Source organism: Ctenopharyngodon idella, chromosome 5, assembly GCF_019924925.1.
Source record: "Ctenopharyngodon idella isolate HZGC_01 chromosome 5, HZGC01, whole genome shotgun sequence".
NCBI classification, from domain to species: Eukaryota; Metazoa; Chordata; class Actinopteri; order Cypriniformes; family Xenocyprididae; genus Ctenopharyngodon; species Ctenopharyngodon idella.
In genome coordinates this window covers 44,689,556-44,714,326 of record NC_067224.1, presented here as the reverse complement: position 1 = coordinate 44,714,326, position 24,771 = coordinate 44,689,556, and the positions used below count along the sequence as shown (strand labels likewise).

Here is a 24,771-nt window from a genome sequence, read left to right as displayed (position 1 = left end):
CACCAACCACCAGTCCTTGCTTGTTTTCACTATATATATATATATATTTATCAATAGGCTACTGTTATCAAAAGTTATCGTTTTGTATATACATAACTTCTGAATAAAAATAAAAATGCGTTTGGTCTGATTTTTTAAAAATTAATTTTAAACATGATGCTTTTGATTGTATGGCTGAAGAAGGATGCAGATTATTTTTGTCCTTATTTGAATATACTTTGAGGAAAGATGCTGTGTTGGCCAAGATAGCGCAGACTATCCCTCTCAATGCTAGGTATATTAGCCATGACATTCAAAACCGTTTGATAGAGATTATGAGTACTTTGGTCACAGAGCACATAGTGAAAGAGGTTGGCGAGTCATTTTACACAATAAAAGTGGATGGAACTCGAGACTGGACAGGAAGAGAGAATATTTCGATAGTTGTGCGTTTTGTGAATGAACTGAATGAGCCAACTGAACGTCTTCTTACAGTTGCCACTGCTGACCAGGGAGACGCAGAACTGCTCACTGCACACTGCTCTGAGAAACCAACAGCAGCCCAGCCTATGGAGCAGATGTGCGAGTTGAAGCAGCAGGTTTACTACGGGCCATGTCTGAACCCAGCTTTAGGTTCATTGCCGAGATGGTGCACAAAATCTTATCGTATCTCGAACCCCCTAATCTGATGCTACAGGCAGAAGACATGGATCTGTTAACAGGTGTGCAACTTGTAAATTCAGCATGTACGTGTATTGAAAATCTCCGTTCTGAGACGGAATTTGTGACACTCCTGAAGCGTTGCAAGGATGCAACAATAGAGCCTGTGCCAAAGAAAAGACGACGCACACTAAACACATCCTTCGCTATGTATGCAGTTGAGGAAAGAATTATATATGAAGATCTCAGCGACGAAACAGAGCTACACAGGATGCATTTCAGTTGTATTGATGCAGTTTGGGGGGAAATGAAGGAACGCTTTGGGGAACGCAATTGTGTGCTGATGGATGCGCTCAGATCTCTGGACCCAGAGGATTCTACTTTCTTGGATGTGTCCAAAGTGAAACCTTTACTGGACCTTACTAATACACCCATTGTAGAATCTGAATACACAGTGGCTCTCCAATTCATAAGCGTGCAAATGAAGGACTCATTTCCAGCTGACAGGGGAAAATGGACAATGAAAAAAGTTCTACAACACTTTCAGAAACCTCTCGAAGCAATGCCAAACGTGATGACGGCGCTCAAACATGCTTTGACCTTTGGTGCAAGCACAGCACTCTGTGAGAACTCTTTTTCCACATTAAAGAACGTCCTTACAGAGCATCGCCTTAGCATGCTTCATCGACGCAAGGCCAATTTAATTAAGTTGGCTTTTGAAAAGGACCTAACCAAAAAGTTCCGGGAGGAGTGGAAGGACATTGTTTTAAGAAGATTTCACACTGTTGCACAACTTCGCCTACCGCTCTACTAATGTGATGAGTAGGCTGTTTTATTTTAAGCAGGTTCTTGTCTAGACATTGCGAAAAATGAAATAAAACATATGATATGGTTATATACAAGAGAAAATAGCACTTTGAGTAGACCTAGTTTTATATTATTTTTTATTATTATTTGTTTAAACTTGTTGGAGTGGTGAGTTGCTTATATTTGACTATTTTATAAAGTCCCTGCCTTTTAAAAAACAAAATGTAACACAAAGATATAGGCTGTAACAATGAATACATAAATAAAATGTATCAGGGCTTGACATTGTGACAATTGTGTTATATATAATTGATTATGTAACAATATTTTCATCAGAGTTAAATCAGCTTTGACATATTTAAATATGTATATTTGAGATATTTTTACCTTTATAAAGGGCATTTTCCCCTTAACTTTTTAAATATATGCTTCATCTTTCATTTTAAATTCTTAATTTTGATCACTAAATTAAATTAGAATAAGACACTATAGGGCTGTTACCAATCAAATTGAATAATTTACATTAAATAATTTACAGATTGCGAACTGAGATTGTTTTAAATATTTTTTTGCATATACAAATAAGAAATGTTGGAAAGAATGACACTTTTAAACAAACTAAACCGCCAGTAGGTGGCGGCAGGTGATAAGCGGTCTTATTAAGCGGGTCATTGAGTCATTCATTCAAACGATTCGTTCAAACGGCTGATTCATCAAGAATGAGGCAGTTGTTTCTGAATGGGTCATTGAATCTTTGATTCAACCGATTCGTTCAAAACGCTGAATCATTCAGTAATGAAAACACGGTTGAGTGCTGCCGTGAGACTGAGGCGTTATGGTTCTGCTGTGATCTTTGAACTATTTTCGCTGCTGAAACAACAAAAACAGCCAATATTGCGTCTAAAATGTAAGTGACTCAATATTAATTAGCTACTTGTTTATTGAACTGTCATCAGTACATTTTCAATCGTGATGGTATTCAGCACTCTTGGTCATGTGATGTTGCTTAACTGTATCATGTTATAAAAACTCCACATTTTTTTTATTTTTACTGCAGTATGTTAACGAAGTTTAACTCGCTTTGTGTTTGCTGCGCTCATTTGTTTCGATTTCTCCTCGAGAGAGGCAGTGCATCCTTGTTAGCTTCATTCAATGCACTATCGATCGCCATTTAGACTAAATGATGCAGAATCATTGTCGCGTTTTAATCAGGCTAGGCTACTTGTCCGGTCGGGCAAGTAAAATTCTCTTTCATTTGGACAAGCGTTGATGTCGAGCCCTGTGACCTGTTTCAGCTTCAGTGGCCTGTTGCACAAAGCCGGTTTCAGTTTTTACCCAGGTAAGTTCAAGATTAGTTTGAGCAAACTCTGGTTTTTCGGGTTTATGAAGGTGGATTGGTTTTTAGCGGGGTTCATTGCTATGGTAACTTATGCTACACGGCTAACCTGCTCTGGAGCAGGTTTTATTCTGGGTTAGAGATCGCAAACCCAAACTCGACCAATCAGCTGTGAGTAAGTGACACGTATCTGATGCAATAAAGCCACTCCCCCTGTATCTCTCGCTCCAAATTAAATCAGTTTATAGTGAAAACATTTTGGAGACAAAATTTCTCAACATTTGCTGTTAATTATTCATTATATTTATATTAAATAAATTAAAATGATGAATAATTAATTACATATTCATATAATTAGGTTGACAATATTAAACTTTGCTTTTAAATTGAAATAAATATAATACATGCATAATATATAAAGCTTTTAAACAGATTAAGCTTACATGTATTCTTTTGAGCTCTTTGTGAAACTATATTAATTATTTGGTTTATTTCTTTGATTCACATGCATTGATATAGTCAGTTGACCTGATCTAAACCAGGTTGGATTTATCTGGATTTGTCTACTCCAAACCTACTCTGAAACTCAGAGTTTGTTCAACTAGCTTCATGCAACAGGCCACAGGAGGCTAGGTCCAATCTTTACGACTCTGTTGTATTGCGTCAATGGAGTGGTACGTCAGTTCTTCCTTGTTTTTTGTCCATTTAATTCATAATTAATGTTATTATGCAATGAGGTTGATCTCATTTGTGCCCCCCTGAAAAAATGAATTGCCCGTCCGTGAATTTGTGTCTGGCGCCGGGTCTGCACACATACACATAAACACTCTTCCCAAACAGCATCCCAAGATTGTTTTAGCCTATATCAACTGGATTAAAGTTTTGTTTTTGTTTTTTTTGTTTTTTTTTGGAAATCTGGAGTATTGCACCTCTTTTTTAGTGGAAGAGCTAGGAGGAGGAAGACAGTTTAACGCACATGATATCACAGCCTATCCTACATGATGAATAAAAATAACAAACACGTTATGTAATATACATTTTATTTCAAGCGAATGAGGACAATAAAGTGGGTTTAATCCAAGCAGTTTTAAAAGTTTTTAGAATTATAGAATAATCTGGCATCTTTCTGAAGGCACTCCGTCTGCACTTGAGATGTTGAATGCTCTGTTGATTATTAAACATGTAAATTACACATAAAATGTTTAGCGTACATTTATTGAAAAGTGATTGATTAGCCTATATGTAGTTATTTATTGTAAACTTTATTATTAAGCAAAGTAAACATTTTGCTGAAATATCCACAAGATATAAGAGCGCATGATTTATCCGTCGATATGATGCGAATGAAAGTTGTGTTCGTTTCTATAGCAACAGTAGAATTCGGGTGCAGTGTTTCAGAATCAATAATTGTAAAAAGAACTCTTATGTCGAGATGACGAGAAAATTAAGTCGTGATCACGAGAAAACAACTTGTTATCTCGAGATCACGAGAAAATAAGTCGTGATCACGAGAAAACAAGATAGAAAAAAAAATAATAATAATCCATGGCCGTTTAGGGCTTCCGTACATTTGATGCTTGATATGGAAGGTTAAAGAGATAGGGGCTGTGTCCGAAATCGCCCCCTATACCCTTAAATAGGGCACTATTTGAGGGGACAGCCATTTGTAGTGGTGTCCGAAACCATAGTGGACGATGTTGAGTGCACTCATTCAATCCGATGCACGCTCAACGGCTAGAGAATACCCATAATGCACTGTGAGAGTCGCGCACTGAATGAATTCCCGCGTCACGCCAGGAGATGGCGCCCGCAGCTGAATCAATCATCCATTCATTTCCAAACCGCGCTGGTCCAGCATTATCATACAGGTATAAATTCCTTTTTAATTAATCATTAATTCGTTTAAAAGATTTGAACATGCTAGTTCAACATAAATATTCATTACTACTGGAGCTGCCAGTTTGCTACATTTCAAAAGATTATTAAACAGCATCACAAACTATGCAAAATCGGCAGCCCTTCCGGTGCACTCAGTGTCCGAATTCACTCACTCGTTTCATTCTCTTCTTCAAGTGGACTATATTAGTGGACTAATGTAGGGAATAGTGAATGAGGGTATAGGGGGCGATTTCGAACACAGCAATGGTTTGCGCTTTGTTCCTTCTCACCTAGTTATCTTCTTTGCCCCTAAGGCAGATTGCTCTTTTCTTTCTTTCTTTCTTTCTTTTTTTTTTTTTTTTTTTGTTCCTATTCAATGTTTAATTTTACTTGTTGTTCTCTTAATGTTCGGAGGATTCGTGATCTTACTAAACGAAAAGCTTTATTTTTATTTTGTAATTCTAAAAGAAGAGATGTTTATTTATTTATTTATTTTTACAAGAAACTCATTCTAGTGTTAATGATGAGTCTTTTTGGTCAGCACAGTGGGGAGGTAAGACTTTATTTTCACATGGGTCTACTCACTCAGGGGGAGTTATAATTTTAGTTAACCATAATTTTAGTGGTAAAATTCTTGAGTCACACTGTTCTTTAGAGGACAGATGGATAATAGCCGTTGTTCAGTCAGGAGAGGCTGTTTTTATGTAATGTATATGGCTTTAACAGCTCTAATTTACCATATTCTCTTCCAATCTTTGTCTACAAAATTGCTTGCTTTAAGTCTAAAATTTCCTTCAGCAGCATTTATTGTGGGTGGGGATTTTAACGAAGCTCCTAATTTGCATTTAGATAGATTCCCCCCAAGACTCAATGTTAATTGCCTTAATTTAGTTATAAATGATTTTTGTAACAGTCTTTATTTGCTGGATGCTTACAGACATGTCCATGGAAACAGTATCTCCTCATTTACATGGTTTAAAGCAGACATGTCACCAAAATCTAGAATAGACCTTTGGCTTATATCTGTCACGAATGTGGCTCCCTCGCCTCCTCCTCCGCACCACCGGAGGGAGCCATCACCCGAATATTGACTGTTCTCATTCGGACTACGTTTCCCATAGGCCCTCATTCCTGGGACTGATTGCGCACACACCTGCACCCCATCACGCTCTCACTATTTAAGCCGCACACACACACACACACACACTCACCGCGAAGTCTTGATTTGCCCCGGTGATCATTTTTGAGCGGTTTCCTGTGGATTGTTTATTCTGTTACTGTTGGACTGTTTACCCGTTGTGATTCTCTGCTGCCTGCCCTGATCTGTGCCTGTTTACTGGACTGTGTTTGCTTGCCGCCTGCCCTGATCTCTGCCTGTGACCCGTTACTGTTTGTCTGCCGCCTGCCTCGACCATTGCCTGTTCCTGTGTATGTCTTTGCCTTTGCCCCTGTCTGCCTTGGTGTTTAATCTAATAAAGCTGCAAATGGATCCCCATTCTGCCGACCCTTCATTACAGAAGACTTCGCCAAACAGCGATCCAGCAGCAATAATGCAGATCTCCACCGAGCTGTCCGCCCAGGCCAACCAGCTCGCGGTACACCAACACCAACTGAATCGTTTGACTTCACTTACCGAGGAGCTGGTGAGAACTCTACAGAGTCTTCGATTCGACGCCACCGAGGCCGCCACGCCACCGCCAGCAGCTCCCGCCAGCCAGGCCTTCACGGCCGTTCCCGCCGTAAATCCACGCCTCGCACTCCTGGAGAAGTTTGACGGAACCCCCGCGAGATGTAAGGGATTTCTTCTACAATGCTCGCTGTTCATCAACCAACAACCCACTCTCTATCCCACCGAGTCCAGTCGGATTTCCTTGGTCTGCTCTCTGTTGACGGGACGAGCGCTGGATTGGGCCACGGCTGTATGGAGAGAGGATGGATCTGTATTTCCCACCTTCTCGGCTTTCCTGCAAAACTTCAAAGAGGTCTTCAACCATCCTGAGGGAGGCAAGAGCGCGGGAGATCAACTGCTGTCGCTGTCTCAAGGTAACAACACAGCCGCCGAATACGCTCTCAGCTTCCGAACCCTCGCCGCACAAACAAACTGGGTCGAAGACACGCTGAAACTGCTGTTTCGCAAGGGACTGTCATTAGAGCTTCAAGCCGAGCTCGCGTGTCGCGACGAGGGAAAATCACTCAACAATTTCATTGAACTGGCTATTCACATCGATAATCTCCTCCGGTCTCGATGCTCAGCCTGTCTGCCCACTCTGACCACTCCGACGTCTGAACCCATGCAACTCGGATACACCCCGCTTCGTCCAGAGGAGAGGGAGAGGAGACGACAGCTTCATTTGTGTTTGTATTGCGGCCAAGCAGGCCACGTCAAGATCAACTGCCCCATCCGACCCAGTCCATCCAACCCGAAAGCGGTGAGTCCTCCACTCTCCACCGACTATCCCTTCAACTGCCTCAAAATACCCATTCAAGTCACAGTGAATAACCTATGTGTAACCACGCACGCACTTCTGGACTCTGGGGCTGCGGGTAACTTCATGTCAGACACATTCATCCGTGAACACAACATCACATTAACGGACTGCAATTCTCCATTGGCAGTGGAGGCGCTAGATGGGAGACCAATCGGAGGAGGAAGGATAGCGCACATCACCGCTGAACTCACACTGCAAGTGGGAGTACTTCACCAAGAACGCATCCGATTTTACGTAATTCACTCACCCAACAATCCAGTTATCCTTGGTCTTCCATGGCTCAGAACTCATAACCCGCTCATTTCCTGGAAGGAGGGCCAGATCGTTCAGTGGGACGCCACCTGTCACGAGCGCTGTCTGAAACAGATCACACCCATACCAGTCCAGGCCGTCTCAATTCACGAGCCCAACCATGGCGAGGCCGACATTCCCGCTGAGTATGCTGATCTGGCGGTTGCTTTCAGCAAAAGCAAGTCGACCGAGTTACCTCCTCACCGTTCCAGTGACTGCGCCATCGATCTGCTTCCAGGTACCACGCCCCCCAAGGGCAGAATATTTCCCCTGTCTCAACCAGAATCGGCAGCTATGAAAGCATACATTGAGGAAGAACTGGCCAAGGGGTTCATCCGACCCTCGACATCTCCGGCAGCGTCTGGCTTCTTCTTCGTTAAAAAGAAGGACGGCAGTCTTCGACCCTGCATAGACTACCGTGGACTGAACGATATCACAGTTAAGTTTCGTTACCCTCTGCCATTGGTCCCCGCAGCCCTGGAACAGCTAAGGCAAGCCAAGCACTTCACTAAACTAGACCTCCGGTGCGCTTACAACCTGATTCGCATCCGAGAGGGTGACGAGTGGAAGACGGCCTTCTCCACTGCCACCGGCCACTATGAAACTCTTGTCATGCCGTTCGGGCTGTCCAACAGTCCTTCCGTCTTCCAATCATTCATCAATGACGTCTTTCGGGATATGCTTAATCGCTGGGTCATCGTCTACATCGACGACATCCTCATATACTCCAAAACCTTCGAAGAACACGTCCAACATGTCCGGGCCGTTCTGCAGCGACTCATCCAGCACAAATTGTATGCCAAAGCGGAGAAGTGTGAGTTCCATCGTACCTCTACTTCATTTCTGGGGTATGTCATCAGTCAGGAGGGGGTGGCGATGGACGACGGGCAAAGTGAGGGCGGTGCTGGAGTGGCCGCAACCACGCACGCTGAAAGAACTGCAACGATTCCTGGGGTTCGCCAACTTCTACAGGCGATTCATTCGAAACTTCAGTGGCATTGCGGCGCCCCTAACCTCCATGACTAAGCGACAATCCACACGCCTCTCCTGGACCCACGAAGCAGTGCACACTTTCCAAGCTCTGAAGGAGCGGTTCACCTCTGCACCCATTCTCCGCCACCCAGACCCAGAGCTCCCATTCGTGGTCGAGGTCGATGCCTCCAGCACGGGCATCGGGGCTATACTCTCACAGCGCCAAGGTAATCCAGCAAAACTGTACCCATGTGCGTTCTACTCCAGAAAGTTGTCGGCAGCAGAACGCAATTATGATGTAGGCAACCGGGAGCTTCTGGCTATGAAAGCGGCGTTGGAGGAGTGGCGCCACTGGCTGGAGGGAGCACAACATCCATTCACCATACTCACAGATCACAAAAACCTGGAATACCTCCGATCTGCCAAGCGTCTGAACCCTCGGCAGGCAAGATGGGCCATGTTTTTCACCCAATTCCAGTTCACAGTAACTTACAGACCCGGTTCAAAGAACGCTAAGGCAGATGCATTATCTCGCCAGGCAGAGGTGGTGGAGCGGACGGAGAGTGAGGAGAGCATTATCCCTGCCAAACTGTTACTCGCCCCAGTCCAGTGGGACATCATGACCGAAATCTCACAGGCCAACGAACACACTGCACCACCACCAACCAGTCCACCTAACCGCACTTTTGTCCCTGTGCACCTCCGTAATAAGCTGCTCCATCAAGTTCACGATTTCCCCAGCTCAGGCCACCCAGGCATTACCGCCACCTTACATCTGTTACAGAACCGGTTCTGGTGGGACACCATGGTAGCAGACACCACCCAATTCATCAACCAGTGCACAGACTGTCAAACTTCCAAAACTCCACACCAAGCCCCAGCAGGGCTATTACAACCGCTGCCCATACCACAACGCCCCTGGTCCCACATAGCCATCGACTTCGTCACTGACCTCCCTGAATCCCGTGGCCACACCACGATCCTCACAGTAATCGACCGTTTCTCCAAGGCATGCCGACTCATACCACTGCCCAAGCTCCCCACAGCATTCGAGACAGCAGAGACCCTATGCAACTTCGTCTTCCGTTTCTACGGTCTGCCAGAGGACATCGTGTCTGACAGGGGTCCACAGTTCACGTCCCGGGTATGGACAGCCTTCTTCAAACAGCTAAACATCAACGTCAGCCTCACCTCAGGATACCATCCAGAATCCAACGGACAGACCGAACGCATGAATCAAGAACTCACCAGATTCTTACGCACATACTGTCAGCAGAATCAATCAGAGTGGAGCCGCTATCTATTGTGGGCCGAGTACGCTCAAAACTCTCTGCGGAAACCTGCCACTGGTGTTACACCCTTCCAGTGCGTCCTGGGCTTTCAACCGCCTCTCTTCCCCTGGTCCGGGGAGCCGTCCAACCTGCCATCGGTGACCGAGTGGTTGCAGCGAAGCGAGGAGACCTGGGACCTGGCCCATCATCACCTTCAACGTGCTGTGAGGAGACAAGAAATACAGGCCAATCGACATCGTCGCCCCAACCCTGAATACGCCGTGGGGCAGTGGGTCTGGCTATCAACAAGGGACCTGCGCCTAAGACTCCCATGCAAAAAACTCAGTCCCAGGTTTGTAGGGCCTTTTCAAATTACTAAACAAATTACCCCTGTATCATTTCGTCTTGACTTACCTGCTAACTACCGTGTTTCTCCCACTTTCCATGTGTCGCTGTTGAAACCCTCTGGTGGTCCGAGAGGAGAGCCGGAGGGAGCCGAGGCCCACGACCCCCCGCCCTTGATGATCGAAGGCGAGGAAGCCTATCAGGTTCGAGAGTTACTCGATTCCCGGCACCGGGGTAGAAAACTACAATACCTAGTCGACTGGGAGGGGTACGGCCAGGAGGAGCGATCCTGGGTCAATACGGATGACACCCTGGACCCATCACTCGTGGACGAGTTTCATCGAGCGCATCCGGAGAGACCGGCCCCTCGACCACGTGGTAGACCCCGGCGCCCGCTTCCTCGCGTCTGGAGCCGCTCGCAGGGGGGGGGGGCTCTGTCACAAATGTGGCTCCCTTGCCTCCTCCTCCGCACCACCGGAGGGAGCCATCACCCGAATGTTGACTGTTCCCATTCGGACTACGTTTCCCATAGGCCCTCATTCCTGGGACTGATTGCGCACACACCTGCACCCCATCACGCTCTCACTATTTAAGCCGCACACACACACACACACACTCACCGCGAAGTCTTGATTTGCCCCGGTGATCATTTCTGAGCGTTTTCCTGTGGATTGTTTATTCTGTTACTGTTGGACTGTTTAATACTGTTGATTCTCTGCTGCCTGCCCTGATCTGTGCCTGTTTACTGGACTGTGTTTGCTTGCCGCCTGCCCTGATCTCTGCCTGTGACCCGTTACTGTTTGTCTGCCGCCTGCCTCGACCATTGCCTGTTCCTGTGTATTTCTTTGCCTTTGCCCCTGTCTGCCTTGGTGTTTAATCTAATAAAGCTGCAAATGGATCCCCATTCTGCCGACCCTTCATTACAATATCTGACTGGCTAGTTCCCTTTATTAATTCCTGTACTATTTCTCCTGAAACTCTAACTGATCATGCTCTATCGATCTTGAAATATCTGAGGAGCATACACATTTTCAGAGACAACCAGGATACTGGAAACTGAATACTTTGTTTTTAAAACTTTCTTCATATTGTGCAGGCATTAAGAATATTATTGGGAAATTTAAAGTTAGTTCAGACTCTGCTACAGCAAATTGGGAACTTCTTAAGTATGAGTGCCGAAAATTTTCTATACAGTTTAGTAAACAACTTTCTAAGGCAAAGCAGTCGAGAAGCTCTGCAATCATCAAGGTGCATTCATCAGATCAAGGGCAAAATTGTTAGAATTTGGACTACATACTTTTTTAATTTAGAAAAAAGAAGAGGTGAGTTAAAAAGGATCTCAACCCTTAATATTAATGGTACTCTCACTTCCGATGAAGGCAAAATCTCAAAGTTTGTAGCTGACTTTTATCAACGACTTTATACTTCTTTTCATTCTGAATTTTCCGCTCAAGTTTTCTCTAAGGTAGATACATTTATTTCAGCTAAAAGTGAAGATAGTCATGCAGTTTGTGAGGGTGAGATAACCGTGGAAGAACTGGACATTTTAATTACAAAGACCCCTTTTAATAAGAATCCGGGTCCTGACGGTTTTCCATTTGAATTTTATAGATCATTAGACTCAGAGGAAGACCGTGAGGGTTTAGAGTGCCATTTGGGACCAGGCCCTAGTGTGTTGAAACTGACAGTTATGGTAAGGGGTGGGACATTTCCCAAACACACTCAAAGCAGTTGACCAATCACAACACACTGGTCCAGTATGAGTAGTCACACAAAGGTGAGTAAATTATCAATTGAAAATGTCACATTACCTGTGAGCCAGTGACGATGACAGGCTTTCCCAGATTCTCACACATGAAGGATAAGGCGGAAGCGGTGTAAGCCATGGTGTCTGTGCCATGCAGGATGACAAAACCATTGTATTGCTCGTAGTATTTCTGTGAACATGGATGAACAAACTTTGAAAATCTTTGAAATCTAGTGATTTTGACATAACTAAAGAACTGTTCACTGATCTACCTTCAAGAAATTCAAAGATCATCTACAATTACAAATTTCCAAATAAAACAAAGAAAAAACAAATAATTGATCAGATCAGTTCTGTTCACAAATCAGTATATTCAGTCATGTCTCAGTGTGACTGTTTTATATCAGTTGCCTGCAACTCATAAACATAAACATGGTTAAAAGGGAAGCACCTCAATGTCTTTTCCAATTTTGGCCCAGTCATCTGGGGTCATATTAGAGGAGTCGAGGAGGGGAGAGTACTCTAAAATGGTATACACAACCCTTGGTTTCTGTTTGGAGAGACTGAGGTGGAAAAAAGAGAACATGTTTAAAATACAGCAAAATTTTAAAGTTTATTCTACAAAAAAAAAAAAAAAAAAAAACCAAAAGACCCAAACATTGAAAAACCTCTAAAAGGAATTCACTCTGAGACTTGTTATAGAGAGGTTTACGAATCACCAAATACAATGGTTTCGGTTTAATAAGATACAGAATAAAAAACAGAACATAAAGACGAGAAAGTCTTCACCCGAGGTGTGGAAACCTTGTGTTACAATGTTTTCAATATATAGTCTCCAAACATCACATCCTTTTCCCAACATAAACATTTCCTTATTTGTAAACAGGAGTACAGCCCCTAATACTGCACTGTTTCCTGTTTCATACAAAGTATAAGAAACAAAGTTCAGCGGCAACCTGCTAAACAACACCTTTTGTAGTCTGCGTCACATTCTACGAATTTTGACACATTTTAATCACTTGAACTTACGACCTTCACATTAGTTCCCTTTAACACTTCTAGTTAAAATAAAAACTAGAATGAAATGAAAGGCCATTGTGTAATTCGCACCCTGATTTTAAAGTGATAGAGGAGATTAGGAGGATAAATGGTTAGATATTAAAGGGAAACAGAGGTTTTACCGAGTTTAATGGCTCTGGCCGAGCTGTGATATAAACAAAACGCTATTGGCTATTTTAAAAACGGGGCGGGCCTGTTCGATATATTGCCCTGTCTTTCTGTTTCAGTTGAAATTACGTCAACACATTGAATAATGCTGCGTGTTCCACTTCAGCGGGCCTTTAAATGAGTCTCAATTGCTTAGAAATAGTACATAGAATGGCAGCTAACGGAGCCTGATGAGCCTCTTCAACTGTCAAAATTTGAATTTTGTCAGGTGGAGTTTGAACAGTCTTGGCTCATTTGAACATTCCGTCAATGAAAGTCACTGGGATTTTTCCAAGTTTTAATCAGCATTTTTAGGAAAACCGTAAGTCTGAAAAGATAAAGCAATTTGAGTCAGATGTAGCTTGAACAGTCTAGGTAGAGTAGCATTTAGAAATTTAGTCTAAGAGTCGGAAGAATAATTAAAGGGGACCTATTATGCCCCATTTTACAAGATGTAAAATAAGTCTCTGATGTCCCCAGAGTGTGTATGTGAAGTTTTAGCTCAAAATACCCCACAGATCTTTTTTTTATAGCATGTTAAAATTGCCACTTTTTGGGGTTGAGCAAAAATGCGCTGTTTCAGTGTGTGCCCTTTAAATGCAAATGAGCTGCTGCGCTCGGCCTAAGAGGGCGGAGCTTCAAGAGCTGATTTTCTGGTGTCAGGATTCAGTCAGGACGCACTATAATGTCAGAAACTGCGAATATATGCTGCAAGGAGATAGAACAGGTATAGTTTAGTTCAATTACTGTTATAACTTATATTGCCTTCTATATAGTGGATATTACTACTAGCCTGTTGTACCGGACCCTGTTCGACTTTACTGATGAGTTTTATGACGTTTATTGTACTTCACACAAAAGATGAAGCGACCGCTTTCAGTCTAGAAAATCACTGTAAGAGCTTAATAAAACACAGTGTAAGTGTGAATTAAAAATTATCCATAAACTCTCTCTCTCTCTCTCCCTTGTATTATCATCAACATATACAGTGAATTACACAGAAACACTCATTACAACTAACAGTAAGCAAATATATAAAGACCTTATGCCTTTTCGGGTGGTGCTTAATAAACTGGTAAACTTTATATCCGTAAATCAACTCCGATGAACTGTAATAAAGTGCTCTCACCTTCATTACTGCCGTATCACTCTGGAGGCTGTAAGCTGGATCACGAACAGTTTGTACTGATCTATCCTTGAGTAACAAAATTTTAGCACAACTGTTTTATATTGTCCCTTTGTATTGACATTCATTCAAAAAGCAGTCTGGTGTGAAATGATTCACGCAGACATAAACGAATTTCAGTAGAGCTGAGGGAGCATTTTCTTCGAAAACAAAATTAATCCAACTTGTCTTCAGCGGCTCAGATTTAGGGAGTAAATGGAGAGAGCTATGTGGATTAATCCATCCAGCTACAGAACACCTAAAACGCTTGGGAGACGTTCTCGGCAGTGCAGCAATGGCGGACTGTGCAACTGGCTGTGAACTCGCTCAGGGCGGTTCTATGTTAAAACGGGAGTGTCTGTCAAAATTCGTGGGCGGGGCCTGTGGCTAATGTGACATCACACTGCCAGGGATCTGGAAAGGCTTGTTCAGAGACACTGCTTATGATTTATGGGGATTTAAAAAAAGAAAAAAAAAAGGAGAGGTTGGATTTTTATCATTATAGGGTGGTTGTGTACACACACTGCCAACACACATTTATAGCCATACACCATGCAAAAGTGAATTTTGCATAATAGATACCCTTTGGTGCTGTGATGAACAACATTGCGAATACAAAAATAATAATAATCATAATAATAATAATAATAATAATTAAACAAACAAACAAACAAAAAAAATAATAATAATGGCTGTTTAAAGCATTTTACGCCAGGGGTGCCCACACTTTTTTGCCTGATGATCTACTTTTAAAATGATCAACTAAATGAGATCTACCAACCCAAAAAAAAAAAAAAAAATCAATTTTAACAATTTTCAATTTTAAGACTAAACTCAAAACACTTACAACAGATTACAATAGCCATTTACCTTCTTCTGATGACTTGCACTGTATAGAATCGGACAGTTTTACATAATCTTTGTCGACAAAACACAGCTGCCAATGTCTAAACTGGTGTCAATCACAACTGACGGAGCACATGCGAAGTCGGCCATTCAAACGGATTCATAGGGACTTTAAGCAACAGCTGTTGATGGAACGGCAACGGCGACCGGAAGTAAACTGTCAACTGCCGTAGCTAAAGAACGCAAAAATCGCTAAGCAACAACAAAGAGAATGGCGTGAATCATTTAGTCATTTGACATAGTAAACAATACATTACATGTAAATAAAAGCAAGAGAATGGTTGCTTTTGGCATTAAATGACATACAGATACAACTAAAATACCACATAACCATAGAACATAACATTTACTTATCTAATCTGTCACGTATTATCGACTACGGCAAATCAGCTATTCTCCCATAGTAAACGGTTACAGTAAAACGTCAAGAAGTAGCAGTTAAATTTGCGCATGTGCAACAGAACGCCAGAATGCCGTTGCCGTTGTATCAGCAGCTATTGCTTAAAGTAGGGCTGGGCGATATGGCTGATGTGGCTAATGCTCTACTGGGTGGTTGTTCTGCTCGCCTGTTAAACAAACTACAGCTCGTACAAAATGCAGCAGCTAGAGTTCTTACTAGAACTAGGAAGTATGACCATATTAGCCCAGTTCTGTCAACACTGCATTGGCTTCCTGTTAAACATCGTATAGATTTTAAAATCTTGCTAATTACTTACAAAGCACTAAATGGTTTAGCTCCCCAGTACCTGAGCGAGCTCTTAATGCATTATAGTCCTTCACGTCTATTGCGATCTCAGAATTCAGGCCAGCTGATAATACCTAGAATAATAGATAATACCACTTCAGAGACGGCTGTTTCGTGCGTATTTGGAGGAAGCCGTCTTCGCGCTCTGTTCTCTGGCTAGTTGTCATGTCAACTGAATAAACAAAAATCTTGCCTGGTAAAAATTCATTAGTCAAATGCAAGTCCGACAGAAACTAAAAGGATAAGGAAGGGCATCGTTATATTTCTTTTTATTAAAATTTAACAAAAGCATTTATTAAAATTGTGTGCGATCTACCAGCATTGTCTTTGCGATCGACCGGTAGATTGCGATCGACCTATTGGACGCCTGGTTTAGGCGGTTTCCGGGGTAACCATAGTCTCGTGTAGCCAGACTTTCAGGCTGACAGCAGAAGGTCTGGACTCTATCGCAGCTTTCATTGGCTAAGGACCCCCAAAGAGGACGTTTGACTGACATAAAAGCAACCAATTAGAGTACGGCTGTAACGATTCCTCGATTAAATTCGAATACTCGATTTTAAAAAAATCCTCGATTTCAATTTGCCTGTGTCGAGTAACCGGTAAAATACTGGAAGTGGCGCTTTCCACGGACGAGAATCCATGAAACGCATTATTAGACCGTTTTCTAAGGCTGCACGATATTAAACCCGTTTAAAAATCATAATAAAGCATAATGCTATTGTGACTTTACAAAGGCTGTGAATTAATTAAATGTATGTGCTGCAGGTTTAATATACAAGTGCTGTAATTATTTACATATGTGTAGGTTATCCATGTGCGTCTCATGCGGCTCCATTCGCAGTAAATGCTGCTTCATGTGAACTGTTATTTACATGAGTGGCGCGTTTCAAACTCCATCTCTGCATATGCTGTGAGTTTGGATTGCTTTTAATGTTCATCTGGAAACGCAATGCGCGACATTTAATCAGATTTGAAAGGTAAGTGTCACAGTTCCAGAACAGACCGAAACCGTTGGAGATCCACAAGGTTTACAATGGGTATCTTACTTGTTCCTGTACCCCTGAAGAAAAGCAGACATCAGCTCTCAGTGGAGGACCGTCTCTGGACTGCCAGACAGGACGGCCGCCCGCTGGAGAAGTATGTGGAGGAATTCGCTGAGCTTTCTTCTAAGGTGAGCTGGCCAGATGCAATTCTTAACTCCTGCTTTCTGAGGAGTCTGGACGAGAAGACGATTCGTTATATTGAACCTGAATGCCTCTTTTCCCTAGTCGAGTCTATTAATCTGATTCTCTTTTTAAATGGTTCCGAGTTCAAAATTAAAGAGGTTCAATTGAAATCGCATTCTTCTCGTCCGGTCCTCTCAGAAGCACAGGCGGCCTGGCTAGTTCACCAGCCGCCAATTTCCTCCACCTACCGCTCCAGTGGGCATTCCCCTATGGCCTTGTCTGACCCTCAGCCCAAGCCGCTCAAAAAGAGGAGGTCCACCGTGAGGTCCAGACGGCCTAAGAAGCTGGCCACCGCCACGTCTGAGCCCTCGCTTCCACCGGCTCCCACACTGGTGCCACTGGGACTTCTTATTGAGTATGAGGGAATGCCTTGGACTCCGTCTCCAGACCTCTCACCAGTCACCCACGAGCCCGCTCCGGCCTTCGACGAGCCCGCTCCGACCTTCCTCGAGCCCAAGTACCCGTGGGTGGGGAACTCATGGGCGGGGTTTCGTCATCACCATGGCCTTCCAAGGCTCCTGACTCGCCATGGCCTGCCGAGGCTCCAGTCCCGCCATGGCCTGCCGAGGCTCCAGTCCCGCCATGGCCTGCCGAGCCTCCAGACCCGCCATGGCCTGCCGAGCCTCCAGAGGTAATGTCACAGTTCCCTCTGTTCCCAGACTCAAATTCCCAAAATCCTCCTGTTTCCACATCTGTACTCACTTCCTCGTCATCTCCCCATCAGCACTCATCACCTGCACCTGGACTTCATCATCAGCACTCCCTTTATAATGGACTCACTCCTTGCACTCCTTGTCTGTTCTTATTGTTAGTTAGATGTGTTTGTGTTGTACCTTTACTCCTTCATTGAATAAAATACCCTTATCTGTGGATTTCCGTGAACACCTCATTTCTACAACTATACACAGTAACAGTAAGTCATCTATAAACTTTAGCAAACGCAGGAGAATACATTATACAGTATGCTACTGTGCTAACTGCTCGTCGCGATTTAAAAATATAGTTTAAGCCCTCGTTTAAGTCCACATGTTCTTGTTCAAGAAATTACAGTGGATGTAGCATTCCTGTTGTAAAGAAATGGACAAATATTTAAGATTAATTGGACAGTTGAAATAAATGTTGTAAGCCAACATTAAACAAGGATTAGACCGCGTTTAGAGTGTAAAAACAATCGTCTGGCCACTGGCGCCCTCTGCAGGCATTTGTTATAATACAAAAAGAACATTAGTTGTACAATTCAATACATTATGTATTTTGACAGTTTTGTTCAATAAAACCATACGATTACTTGTTTTTCATACTTTACTTGAATACATTTTTATTGTGTTATTGCTATTATAGATTTATTTTTAAGCCATATGTGTAAGTGAAAGTGTTTTGTTGTGCAAGCACCTTTATAATGATCGCGTTAGTAGTTGAGCTATATGCGCGACGAGCGCCGCCATGTTTGTTTATGCCGCGGTCAGGAGAATAGATCTGTCGGATTTACACTTGAATTCTTACACTTCTTTCGAAATACACAGATGGATATAAGTGTCCGGTGAATTGGGAGAAGAACAGGGTTAACTTTATAGTTGCTTGCCTTACTCACAGTATGTAATATGTATCTGATATGAATATAACGCGTTGTCTAATTATAACGGAAAGGATTATTACTGCAGCTTCCATAGACATCAGTGTATATTTTACAAACTTTAAATGAATTGTTACTAGTACTTATGTGTATTTAAATATCTGAAATGCCAAGCACTGAGTGCATCTGTCTCTGGCTCAGCGCCTGCGCCTGGGCCTGGAGGGGGAGGGGGTCTGGCCCAATTACTTGAGGAATCGTTAGAATAATTGAACGATTACTCTATTACCAAAATAATTGTTAGCTACAGCCCTAGTCACAGCATTTGTTTCCAAGCAGACCATTAAAGAACGCAACACACACGTCTCCCGGACATCCTGTAGAATTCAACCAACTACATGACGACTTCGATACTGCTAAAGTGTTTCCAGGGCTGCGTTCAGCCCCAACAAAACGTTGCAAAACGTTTTATAAATAAAATAAATAAGTTTTCTTTATGTTTAAATAGGCCTATTATATTGTTATTTTTTAATTTCGGCTATTTGATTATGAAAAGTGAACTGCATGACTAAGATAGAAAACATCATAAGATGCGCAATATATCGGGAGACATGGAGTGGGTCAGACATGATTTTGACCACTTCGTTAAGTTTTGTTTTGTAGAAAGCCTTTCTTTAAAGTGAATTTCGTTTTGTAAAAATTGTATCTTAATTTTAATCAATGTTTCATCAACCAATTGCCTGGATTTAATAAATAAGAAGCAAATATAGCTGACAATATAATCCTGACATGGAGGCACGGACGCAATCACTTGCACGTGAACTGGAGCGCGTTTTATAGGCTAAATGAACTGAAACTCAGCATATAGGCTGCTTGCCTCGCAGACATGAGAAATATATCTATAGAAAGCGTGAAATGTCTACTTTTAAACGAAATAATTCAAAACGAAAAGAAATAGGCTACTCTCTGATTATGTAGACCTAATTCAAATGAAATGTGCATCTCTGCGGAGATGATGAGAGTCAGCAATGTCAACATCTTTGCAGCCGACACTGATTCAGAAAATATCAGTTTATTAATAAACAATTAAAATGTCTCCTTGCTGTTTTTTTTTTTTTTGTCACATTCATAATCATTACTTTAGCCGGTTCTTTATGGCAAGCTTTATGCGTGCGCTTGAGTGCTATATAGCCTATATTAGTAAATGCTCATTATTATGGTTTATTCTCTCCAGTACTTAAGAAATTAATAATTTAAATGTGATTAGTCAACTATTGGCTTAAATGAACTGCTACTAGTCGACTAGAAATAACTTATTTCACATATTTTCGATCCAGCATGTCACAAAGGTTTGAGCTTGAGCTCCGCTCCCATGTTCTGACACAGACACACACAGAGCATCGTACATTATTATTATCAGTGAAATACGCGTTAAATGTTGACGTGTTAAAATTCCTGTGTTTTTGGCCCTTTTGGCCTTCCATAGTTTACATCTGAGTACGCATGTCACTTTGACGCAGCATACAGCGGTGTTGTGCATTTTATACGGTTGATGTGCAAAATGTGCAAAATTTTAACAAAATAAGGGAGATAATACAAAATGCATGTTTTTTATTTAGTACTGTCCTGACTAAGATATTTTACATAAAAGATGTTTACATATAATCCATAAGACAAAGAAATAGCTGAATTTATTAAAATGACCCAGTTCAAAAGTTTGTGAACCATTGATTCTTAATACTGTGTGTGGTTGCCTGGATGATCTATGACTGTTTTTTTGTTTTGTTTTGTTTTGTTTTTGTGATGGTTGTTCATGAGTCCCTTGTTTATTCTGAGCAGTTAAACTGAGCTCTGTTCTTCAGAAAAAAATCTCCAGGTCCCCAAAATTCTTCAGTTTTCCACCATCTTTTGCATATTTGAACCCTTTACAACAGTGACTGAATGATTTTGAGATCCATCTTTTCACACTGAGGACAACTGAGGGACTCAAACACAACTATTAAAAAAGGTTCTAACATTCATTGATGCTCCAGAAGGAAACACGATGCATTAAGAGCCGGGGGGTGAAAACTTTTGAACAGGATGAAGAGGTCCAAATTTTTCTTATTTCGCTTGAATATCATTTTTTTTTTCATTTAGTACAGAGCTCAGTTTAACTGCTCAGAACAAACAAGAGACTCGTGAACAACCATCACAAAACAAAAAAAAAACATTTTTATAAAAAATCTTCTGATTTAACCTTGAGATTTTAAGTATTAGACAGCTTTGTCAGATTTGCACCACTATTTACGATGACACTAATAATTCTTAATTTCTGATAGGAATGCAAAATCAATCGGTAGTTAGAATAATGAGACACAAAAATGTAGATTTCCCTGGTGTACATATGTGCATTTTTAAGGCGTTTTTAGGCAAACAAATTGGATAACAATAGCTTTAAAATCATGTCAACAAATTATGTTTTATTAACAAAATTCGGGAGGAGCAACGTTCAAATAATCTGACTAATCACGTCATTTCAGCCAGCTGTTAGCAATCAGTAATCAACATATCTACCCAATCAGCATGAGTGAAAGCATATATATAGACACAGTCGACTCACCCATATTCCTTGACAGTTTTACAGCATCCCTTCACCACCCCGTCTCCTCACACTTGCCTGGTTACTTTCCTAACCAGAATGCGGTGGGAGTACTCTGGGTTCGGGCCAAAATACCGAGCTCGGAGCCCTCTCCTCGGACAGCATGCCAAATACGCATACTACTACTCATACTATTTACTATCTGATTATTTGTAAGTGTGAACCTTTGAAGTGTATGAAATACATACATGCATGCACAGTTTTGAGGCAGCTTTAATCGCATGTTTGGTAATTTCATGACTTAATTTACAACAGAACAACGACGGTGCATGCTCGTAGTCTCTTTTGCACTTTATCTAAACGATAATAAAGTAATATGCAGTGCGCGCCGCCGCATTTGCGTGTGAATTCTTCATTTTACGAGGTGGCTAATTCATAAGAATTCATACGACCCCACTCGTACGAATTCATACGTTTTTTTGCTAAATCGTACGTATTTTACGAGTTGACAAATTTGTATGAAATCATACAAATGACCTACCCCAAACCCCGCCCCTAAACCTACCCATCACTGGGGTTTAGACATATCATACGAATTTGGATAAAAATAATTCAGCAGAGGCGGTGTCATGATCCTTGTCTGTGTTCCCTGTATCTCCTCTGTTTGTGCACCTCATGTTCCCCTGCTGCTCCCCTTTGTTGGTTAACACAGACAAGGATCATGACACAGGGATACATAGACCAGAAGGGGGGAAATTCCATCCCCCCTACACACACACAAGGTGCGATTTGTATGTATGTGTGTATATATATATATATATATATATATATATATATATATATATATATATATATGACTGTGTCATTTAGTCACATCATCAGGCGTTAAATAATGCCACAGTAAATTACACGGGATTAAGTTTTTGTCAGCTGACACGGAAAGAAGAAGCACAGTTGAATCTACCATCAATCATCTGCCATTCTCATAACGTGAAACATTATTGTACATTGCGCTAAGACCATCCAGCAAATAAACTGCACAAACCAAGCAAATTTGTTCAGAGTTCAGCAAACATGTTCAATTACATATGGGTAAACATTATGCTACCAGATGAAACAGAGCATCAGCTGAACGAGTGGACTTCCTGTCAAAATAACACACATTTTTACTGTCTGTAATATTCTCAGATGTGAAAAAAATGAAAGAAACATCATCCTCCATGAGCTTTAATACAATTTCAATCAATTCTTTATTTTATTTTTAAAAAATATTAATTTTTAGATTTATATCATAAAACAGTGCGTAGTCTTTAAAAAATATGAGGCTAAGTAATAATGACAGAATTTTCATTTTTGGGAGAACTATTCCATGAAAACTGTAATAAAAGAAACCAACAATTCAAACCTGTATTTTGTATACAAATAGATGAAATCAACTTGTCTGGATCTATAAATAGGACAAACTTCTAACTTGATCGCATATGTGTTTGCATCTGCGTGGAAACTTACGGCAGCACCAGCGTGAACTCCGGATAGCGCTCATACAGTTTTGTAGATTCCGCGTACTGCTCATCATGCAGAATAGGGAGTGTGTGAAGAAACTTATAAAGAGCATTTGGTTCTGGTTTCAGACCTGCAAATATAGAAGAAAAGCCTGTAAAAAGTTATGAACAAATGCACCAAAGTCATATGCACACCACCATACAAACTTATAGATTTTTATGTTTGCATCCCACGGGTTCTGTTAACCAGAATTCCGCACAGCAATGAAGCCAAAAAAGATTATCTTGAATATTCGACTGAGCTAATAATTGTAGTATAATTTTGCACATTTTGATATTTTGATCAACGTTCCCTTTTTACAGTGTAGAATAAAAATGTATAGTTTTCCTAATTATATATTATTTATGCTGCACGTTAAATGAAAAAACGCTTTACATATAAAATATAAATATTTGCAGACCTGTCGCGATTATTGATTAATCGTATGATAGTGGTTATTCAATCTAATCTAATAATTAATAAACACAATAATTGTGCAGTTTAAATTTCAATCACATTATAAAAAACTGTACACAAAGTAGGCTACATCGTTGTTCTAAACACCGTTTTTAACCTCGGGTAAAGGAGCGTTTCACACTTGACGCTTCCCAGCAAACATTGGTCCGACGGCAACGTCGTGTCCCTGGCCAAAAATAGTCGCGGTTGGATGGCATAAATCGGTAAATTTGTAACACAGAACATTTCCTAAAAATGCATTCAGATACGTTTGTACATGTCAACAATTCTCTGGGGTTGTATGTATAATTGTTACTTTGCCTTTTAGCTGTAATTGATTGATTGATTGATTAAGACGCCCGTTCAAATTTCATTTTGGAACTATTTTTTAACCATGACGGGACGTGTCCTATGGACGTCTTTTCAACGGTTATTAAACCTCCAAACGTTTGTTGGGTTTTTATCAGCGTTTATAAGATATACTTTTTTAAGATAAAGACCCATGTTTGTGAATCAATTCAAGCAGTAGGCTATTGTACAGGAAATGGTATATAATGTCGGAAAAGACGAGCTGTTTACAGCAGGCAAATATTTGACCATTCTATTTATAGAATTTGCCAATTAAGTCATAAAACAAGATCAGAATACTTTAAAGAACACTTATGTGAACATAAAAACACATTTGTTCATAATGAGAGATATATAATAGGCTATGTTCAAAAAATATTTTGGAAATAAATAAATAAATAATATTTAGTTATATAGGCCTATTAAAAATAATCTTGTAGGTTATTTAAGACATGGCATACATGCTCAGAAAAATTGGAATTAGGGCATCATTTATTTACAGATGCCAATTGGTTTGAGATTTATCACATATAATCCTAAAGATATATATATGAGATCAGCAAACAAATAATCCCTTAAACGTCTTATACAACATAACACATCATAATACTGCGTAGTGCACAATATTATTCGTATATAAACTCTCATGCATGCAGGTGTGTGAGCGCTGCTGAAAGTGTTTACCTCCTTTAGAATCCTTCATTCCAATGGTTCCGCCGGTATATATAACCAGCACCCTCACCTCCAACTCGTAGAGCGGAGATTTCAGCGCCCGAATCGCATCAGGTCGACTTAACCTGCTTCGAGAAAGAGCTTGACCCAGAGAAGACATGCTTGTTGAAGATGAAGCCGGTGTGTTTCCATTCTGCCATATCGGACTCACTTATATGGTGGTGGCAAACACCTCCCTCTGAAAATCTCTAAGACCGCCCTCAAAAGTCTCAATTGTTCAAATATGAAAATAAAGTACAAACAAGTCTCGATATGTGTGGGTACAACGGGGTTAAAGGCGCCGCGGGGGAAAAGGCGCCTTTGATTTTATTTTTCTCTGAACCACTAGATGGCACAAAACTTGCCGCAGCACTTTCCTAAACATCCGCTTTTCAAAATGCACGAAATTTGTCTGATCTTTGATCTACTACTGTAAATCTATATTAACCCTTAATCAGTCCAGCTGACCCCATTGACAGTTTCCTTCGTTTTTAAAAAGGGTTCCCTTCATCTCAGGGGCATGAGACTCTGTGACTTTTC

General features: G+C 41.3%; 1 protein-coding gene across 3 annotated transcripts in view; it reads right to left on the bottom strand.

The window, feature by feature from the left end:
- The window catches only part of LOC127512278 (L-asparaginase 1-like), a 172,063-nt gene extending 147,592 nt beyond the window's left edge, over nucleotides 1-24,471 (bottom strand). For all 3 annotated transcript variants that reach the window (XM_051893053.1, XM_051893054.1, XM_051893052.1), the window contains exons 1-4: nucleotides 24,205-24,471; nucleotides 22,684-22,807; nucleotides 12,227-12,338; nucleotides 11,840-11,965 (exon numbers count right to left, since the gene is read on the bottom strand). In XM_051893053.1, the coding sequence (XP_051749013.1) occupies nucleotides 11,840-11,965; nucleotides 12,227-12,338; nucleotides 22,684-22,807; nucleotides 24,205-24,352 (510 nt within the window). In that variant the 5' untranslated portion in view covers nucleotides 24,353-24,471. The remainder of the gene's footprint in view (nucleotides 1-11,839; nucleotides 11,966-12,226; nucleotides 12,339-22,683; nucleotides 22,808-24,204) is intronic.
- Between the last annotated feature and the right edge of the window lie 300 nt (nucleotides 24,472-24,771).